The 7,655-nt window shown below is 49.0% G+C and overlaps 1 protein-coding gene across 1 annotated transcript in view; it reads right to left on the bottom strand.

Annotated features, from left to right (window-relative positions):
• Positions 1-1,850: 1,850 nt before the first annotated feature.
• The window catches only part of PLXNC1 (plexin C1), a 64,015-nt gene continuing 58,210 nt past the window's right edge, over positions 1,851-7,655 (bottom strand). Inside the window, exons 27-31 of the mRNA XM_065742678.1 lie at positions 6,175-6,338; positions 5,684-5,831; positions 4,051-4,191; positions 3,898-3,972; positions 1,851-2,679 (exon numbers count right to left, since the gene is read on the bottom strand). Coding sequence (XP_065598750.1) covers positions 2,575-2,679; positions 3,898-3,972; positions 4,051-4,191; positions 5,684-5,831; positions 6,175-6,338 — 633 coding nt within the window. The 3' untranslated portion in view covers positions 1,851-2,574. The remainder of the gene's footprint in view (positions 2,680-3,897; positions 3,973-4,050; positions 4,192-5,683; positions 5,832-6,174; positions 6,339-7,655) is intronic.

Below are 7,655 nucleotides of genomic sequence, written 5' to 3'. Positions count from 1 at the left end.
AGGTTTGCTTTCATCTCAGAGAACGTGACTCCAGCGGTTGGGCCGCCAGAAGGCGGCTTTAAGTCATCCCTTGTTTTGTCCAAGGAACAGTGTAACAGCAGACTGCTAGGGTGGGAGTTGTGCCAATGTTTCGTGAGGTCCCAAACCTACCAAAAAGAGCTACAATCACTTCATCATACTTCACGTCACTTTGTGAGATCCACTTTATGGGTTACAAAGTCCCAGCATGACTTGAAATGGGCTACAACAGTGAAGCTGGTTAGGAGGCTCCCATACAAGGCAGGATTCCTATTCCAGGCCACAGGTAAAGCTACAGGGCCTGCTTCAACACATACTTAATCTCTAGAAATCATGAACGCTATTGCAGCAAACAAGCAGAAGTACAAATACAGAACAGGACTGGTTTCAGTTTTCTCATCATATAAACACACCGAGTGAGGTTCACAGGATCAGACCCACGCAAACAGATTCTATGTTACAGCTTTCCGAGCAGAAGTTCCGAGCTGTGCTTCTGCCTGTACAGAAGGTCACTGCCGAACACAACGGCCGCGTTTCCTTGAATGCACTTCCAGCCACCAACTGCATTGGAGCGGAAGGCGCCAGACGTCTGTCAGTGCAGCCACCAACTGCTGCTGCCCGCCCTTCAGTGGTAGCTGCTGTGCTTTAGGATGGATTACTTTGATGCTGCTTTAAAAGCTCAGGGTAAGAATATTAAAAATCACAGCCCTTAAGTACAGGTGATCTGTGTTTATGTGCTACTGAAGCCACAGCCCGCTCCGTTAGGACAGAGGGCAGGACGGGTTCGGATTGCTTCGGTTCCTTGCCATTGAAATGAGACAGCGTGCCGTTCTGTGCCTGGCACAGCAGAGCTGCTGAGAGCACTGCAGTGTAGTGCAGCTTCCTGAACAAAGCCGTACATTCCATCAAGTACAAAGTGTAAACTTAAGAGCAAGTGTAAGACTTGAATTAAAACAAAGCCGTCGCAGTAAGGACGGGCGGCTCCCCTCTCCGATATGCAAGAGGAGCAACTTGTGCAATCATACTACAGGGAGGGGGCAGACCAGGAGGCAACGGGTTTTGTTTTGTTTATCCCGTGGTTTCACCTGCCCAGCTGTGGCTGCCTCTGCTGCTGGCCGGCCATGCACAGCTAGCTTGGCCAGCTCCGCTCTGCTGGTGTGTGCTGCGGCCTCTAGGCCCCACCAAGGCAGTGCTGCACAGCAACACGTGTTCGGAGCGCTCAGCTGCCTGGGAGCTGTGTGCCACATCTCTGCCCTATCCCGACCTCAGCAGATGCTGCCTATGCTAAGTATGGGCCGGTCATACCAAGGTGGCACACAGCGCATCTCGGCACTGTCAGGGCTGGAGCCCTCGGAGCCCTGAGGCAATGCTTTGTGGGCCTTCTCCCATGTTGAAGTGGGGATGCCTCCCATCAAAGCCCAGCTGAAACCTGGGTGCTGGCCATAGCTGTAGGATGTGCCATCGTGGCAACCAGAGCAGAGCCCACCGTGACCAAACCTTGCAGCTCTGTCGTGGCAGGGGGGAGTGCAGCCTGTGTGGCAGCACAGCCTCTCTTCCACGGGGTGTCAGCCATGAATGCAATGCTCCTTCCCGATGGGTCTTTCTCTGAAAACACCCAAGCCTCAGAAAGCACCCCAGCAGGATGAGGGCAGGCTGCCCCAACTGGCCTTCCTTTGACAAAGCTTTTGTTTGGGCAACCTGGAAAAATAACATGAGACGCTGGCCTTGGGTTTGTGAGACACCCGCACGCGGGACGTGAGGCTGACAGAGCAGGGAGGGGCTGTGCTCTGAGTGCAGCCCTCACTGCCGCCTCTTCTGAGACAGCGGGGCCGCAGAGATTACACCAGTGAAGCTGCTCACAAGGGTTTCACGGCTTGTGTAAGGATGGACAGGCAGAAATGTAAACACAGACTGATGCCAGCCCAGGTCCTTTCTCCAAAGCCCTGTTCAGTGGTTGGCTCCCCCTGCAATGCCATTTCTAAACTCCTGCCACGCGGCATTTGCACTTCAAAGCTCAGCTCCCCCCCCCCCCTTGCTAAGCAAGCTTCTCCCAAGTGTCACTGGATGCCGGTTTTCATTCCAGCAGGAGCCAGCCTACATCTGCGTGGAAGGAAGGAGCCTGCAGCTGGCCAGCGTGCTGACCCCACAGCCTGGTGTGGGAAGGGTGTGGCAAAACATCAGCTTTCTCTCTTCAAAACAGAGCAAAGCAACGTAAAGATTCACGTGGGCAACTCCAAGCTTGCAGTGCGCAGCTCCTGCAAGCTGCTTTGCAGTCTGTGGGAAACTTATTTAGGCAGTAGTTTTGAACCAAAAGGGTACTGGGTTCAAGCACCTAAAACCTCCAGGCTGCCAGTGCCAGGCTCAGCGGCACCGTCACATCAGCATATCCAACATCCAGCCCTGCGCACCCTTCGTTCCCAAACTCGGGTATGGAATGGTCAGAGTGAAGCAGTGTCCAAGTGTCTCGAGCCCTGTACAGAGTCATTCAGAACTGCCCGGGGAGCAGCAGCGCTTACTTCAAGTTCCCCGCAGCGATGCTGTGAGGCAGTGCTCTGCTCAAACCCATTTGCATTTCTTCTTCTCATCAAATAAGGCTTTTACTTGCTGGAGCTGTTTCTGGACTTCTTCAAACCCCCGCTCTCGCTCGAGTTTGCTGACAATCTGTTCACAATTAGCAAAGGAAAAAAAAAAGAGAGAATAATTCTGTTAGCGTTTCTTTGATTTGCTGTTAAAAGCCTGCTTTTCTGCATTCCAGCAAGCACTGGCAGAAGAACTCATCTGAATGCCTGTCTGTATGTAAACAGTCTCTTCTGACTCCAGCACTTTGTTTTGGTGGCTTTCCTTTCAAGTCCTTATAATTACAGCATTTGCAGCACTTCTACACAAGGAAGAGTGACAGAGCAAAGCTAAAAAGCAGATGAACCCCCTTCCACGTTCAGCTGTTGAGTGCGAGGGCTGGCTTTACCCCAGTGCAGATCTGCACTCAGCCTTTACTTCTCACCCCACCGAGCGCCTGGGGGAAGCACAGGCAGTGAACTAAGGACAGGGGTAAGCAGAGTGGCTTTTTTGGCTCCAAGAGGGCAAAAACCAGCATCAAGACTGGAACATATCTTGAACACTTCCATGTCAGCATTTCTAATATGCTTAATAAACTGCTGTGCTTTTCTAAGCTTCATGTCAAGTGTTTTCTAAGAGAAGCCTGATGCCAAAGCCAGGTAACTTGAGATGCTGGAGACCAGAAACAGGAGCCAGCAGGTGCCCAGGAGCTGGGGACTGCAGCAAGGCTGCCACTGTGCTGCTGAGAGGCCCTCGGATTGCACCTCAGTCGTCCCCATCTGCAACTGCCACAGCCTCCTGAGAGGAGCTGAGCAAACGGTGACAAGAATTGCCAGGGCAAAGCGAGGGCAGGAGCTCCTCACAGGGCGGCCTGGAGGCTGCCTGTGGCTAAACACATCCAGGTGAGAAAAGGTTCTTTGTTAGTAATAGCACTATTGCTTCTCTTCCTTAAGGGAGAGGCTGCTGGAGCAGAGGGCTGTGATGCGAAAGGAGCAGACATGCCTTGCTGCAGGGCCAACTGCTCTGCTGAGGAGTTCACACCAACTGTTAAGATCCCCGGTGCTGCATCTGAACCTGTATTCTCACTCCCCAGAGAAAAGGAGTGCGAGCACAGGAGCTGCAGAAGGCATTAAGGGACACTCCCCAGACACTAAAACACAAAAACCTTGACTGCTTTCTCAAGAACTGCTGGCAGAGTTCTATGGTCAGCAGCACTGACATCAGGCTGCATCACGCCCCGGGCTTGTAACCCCCACGTGCAGGTGGGACTGCAGCGACACCGCCTCGGTGGCACCCGGCAGAGACAGGCCTGGCCAGGCTCACCTCATCGTAATACTTCACGATGTATCTGTAGATTTCCATCAAGGCCACTTCCTCATTAAATTCATTTTCATGTTTCTAAAATGGAAAACAGCTGTGGTCAGACAGTTCTCGTTTTCTAAAAGAGCGAAGGAAACTCCCGCTTCCCAACCCCACCTTGGATTCCTGAGTTAGAAATTCTTCAACCTCTGAAGTGGCCAAGGGAGGCAGATCCCTGATGGCTTTGTAGTACGCCTTCACCTCCTTCTTGTAGAGCGGAATGTCCTTAGCGTAGAGAAGCTTGTTTGTTGGCGCTTCCTTAAGAGAAAATATTGGAAGCATTGTCAGTTTTCACAGCGCAGACTTGCAGAGGTTCCACCTCCGCACAGTTAATCGCATCTGATTGTGTCTCTGTGTGACTCACTTCTCTTTGCTGCGGTTCCATGCAAACAATCGACGTTACAAAAGAAAATTGAAGAACACCCGCAGCTGATCAGGTGCTCAGAGCCCCTCCAGCCTGACCTCAGATGTCTCCAGGGATGGAGCACCCACCACCTCTCTGACCACCCCACAGGTGCCACTGTTTGGTAGGAGCCAAAGCCCCATCTGGAAACCGTGACTTCAACATGCAAAAGAGGGGGCTGGTAGTTTCCTGTAACAGCTCAAATTTAAATTCTGGGGAATAAATGACATAGCCATGTGACACCTTGCCTGCACTGTTTCCACTGCGTGATGAAGCATCTTCAGCGTATCTGTTTCTTAAGTAGCTATGAAGAATGTTTTAAGATGAAAGGCTAAAAGTCACAAAAGTCAATTTATTTTACTAACTTCCAACAACTTGTTAATGGCATCACAAAACATCATGTTTCAGGACACCTTCTTTTCATGTGACTCATGGGAGCTGTTGTGGCAACAGGACTTCACAGTGGATGTTGGGTGCAGAAACTGAACCGACTGTGCTCATCTGCATTTTTCCCATCAAGCAGCAAAGTGCTTAGCTTTAATTCATGACACTTGGCTCCTGAAGCATGATAAATCAGCACACTATTTGTTATTTAACAGATGAGCAGTCGGTTCAGCTCAGCTCACACAGGAAATTACTCAATTTTTCTCTACAGAATTTTAGTGTGAAAAATCTCTGGCCTTCTTTTCTTGGTAGCATGAGCCTGTGTAAGTACTGCCTGCTTTGCTGCAAAGGAAAGAAATATATCCTCAGGAAAAAAAATGAATTATTTCTGGTCCCTGGACTTCTGGACATGGTACTAAAGAACTTCTGAATGCAGGCTTTCTGTATTTGTTCCTTTGGTAAATAATTCTGGATATAAGGTGAGCTGCTGATAGAGATGAATGGACCTGTGTTGAATTTTTGCACTCTTTCAGGCATTCTTACTGATCCCCATAGCTTACTGTGATTTTCTGCACATCAGCAAGTGGTGAAGTTTGGAATACTTCTTAAATAACGTCAATATATAAATAATGACCTCTGCTTAAAAACTGTTAAAAGCTTTGTTAAAATCTTTACCATTTCCACCTTCTTCCACATATTCTATCCGCTGCACAAAAACTCACTGCTGGGAGGATAAGCACCAGTTTACCACGAATATGACATTTTAGCTGCTATGTCTGTCTGCCCTAATGGATTCTCCTTGTGAGATGGAACAACAAGAAATGGACGCCTGGCTTAGTGACACCACTGCCATTTTTGCCCTCGGCCTCAGCACACCCAAGACTTCCTCCCCCAGATTGTTCAACAGTTGGAAAAAGACGACTGGTTGAGAAGCCAGCGAAAGCCACGCAGGGCAGCGTTTACCTTCCCCATCGTCTGTTCTGCTAGAGAAAAGGCATCCATGAAAGCTTGTGCGATGACCGACAAGCAGCCATCTATGTGTGACGTCTTCTTAACATCAAAGACAAACTGGGGGTTCTTCAGTATGTTCACCCAGAAGCGCAGAGGAAGACTAGGCAGAGAAAGAACAAGCACATGTTACAATGCTCATGTTACAAGAGGGATTGGGAACAGAGGCTATGGAGGAAACCCATCAGCCGGTCCCTGCTCCACCCACAAATATCGCTCTCAACTTCTTTCTGGCTCTGAAGTCACTCTGCAGACCCCGAAGCCCTGGGAGCTACGGGGGTTTTAATGGTACTTAATCCATGAACTCACATCACGGGGACCCATAGAGCCACAGCACGCCTTCACTCGGACCTATCCAAATCTGATTCTTCAGATTACAGGTGACCATCTTTGCAACTATGCCTCTGAAGAGCACACACACTCCTATGCCTGCCACAAGGACGTACCTGTTGGTTTTCCATATGTGAACCACATCGGGGTCAGTGATTCTTTTGCTCTCAGCCTGGGCATCCAGAAAGTCAAAAAAGTACTTGATGGCAACAGGTGCTTTATTGTTAGGTAAACTCCAAATACTCCGGAAGAGATTTTCGACGACCGAATGAATTGCAACCTGAGAAGTGAGGAAGCCAGGAGTGCTACCGTTACACAAGAGGAAAACAAGATTTGTCATCGAGAGGCGAGCGTGCCCAGGGGAACCACACACAGAAATTACAACGTGCCTGTGGCAGACACCTGGGCCACGCGCTACCAGCAGAGCCAGTAACAAAACTGAAACTACAACCACAGCATAGCGAGCTGCCTTCACACATCACTACTGCTTTGCAAAGCGGGAAACAAGTGACAAATGGTATGTGGAAGGAATCGCCCGTGGTATTTCCTGTACAAAGTACATCGGCTCTTCAGACACTGCTCACACCTCTGCTGGAGGCATCTGGAACGTGTGACTGCAACAAGAGGGAGGTGAGGAACTGAAGCTGAACCAGCTCCTGAAGGCACGAGCCGTTACAGACAGAATGTGAGCTGCTCGCACCAACAGCACCTCTCAGCTGAGGCGTGTGGCTGCTGATCTCATCCTAGGATGGCATATGAAGATGAACAACTAAAAGCCGGGTATTTCTGATCCAGAAATGAAGCTGTTTGGCTGACAGAAGCGAGGCCTGGGCTGCTGATGGACCCACTGACATCCTCACTAATGGTTTACCCCAGCAACTCCTTCGGGCTGATGCTAGTTTCCATGCCTAATGAGAAGTGACCGGTCTTCACTCTCACTTTGAGTCGTATCCCAAATTGCTTCAGATGCTATCAACAGTCTAATTAAATGATGATTGATAGCTTTTTAAATGCAAGAAGGCGACAGCCATCATCATCCCTTCAGGCCTCTTGTATCACACAGCTCTCAGCACAGCACACTGATTAATATTCTAAGTAATATGCTGCTCAAAGAATTTTATATCCCGTCTGAGCAAGTCAGAAACAAGATGACATTACTGGAGGGAATAGTCATGGCTTATTCCTAAGGGATGCGAACTGCATATATTAGGTAATTACATTACCAATCCTAAGGACCCTGTTTTTAAAAATTCATTTAGTTATTTCAGATGCTTCATTTGAGACCCTAAAGGATTATTTCACTGCATGGGCTGAATTTGCTGAAACTCGGGCACTGGGACATATGAAGTTGTCTCTAAGCCGGGCAAACTTTACCAGGCAACGTTCTTGCTCTGTGGAACTCAGTGGCAAAACTCAATTTCTACAACACCAATTAAAAAAAAAAAAAAAAGTTGCACTTTTGGGGGAGATGGAGTGTGAAAGTGTGAATAAAGGTATTTTAGAACTCCAGCATTAGCAAACCTGAAGCATGGCTATCTTTGCAAATGGCCTCTAGTCCATGGTTACCAGAGTGATTTTTACAGGCTTTTTATTTAGC

Source organism: Cyrtonyx montezumae, unplaced genomic scaffold (genome assembly GCF_038088225.1).
Source record: "Cyrtonyx montezumae isolate F1298 unplaced genomic scaffold, pur_monq_1.0 scaffold_3, whole genome shotgun sequence".
Lineage (NCBI taxonomy): Eukaryota > Metazoa > Chordata > Aves > Galliformes > Odontophoridae > Cyrtonyx > Cyrtonyx montezumae.
The sequence above is the reverse complement of the archived record's forward strand: the minus strand, read 5'-3'. Positions and strand labels throughout refer to the sequence as shown.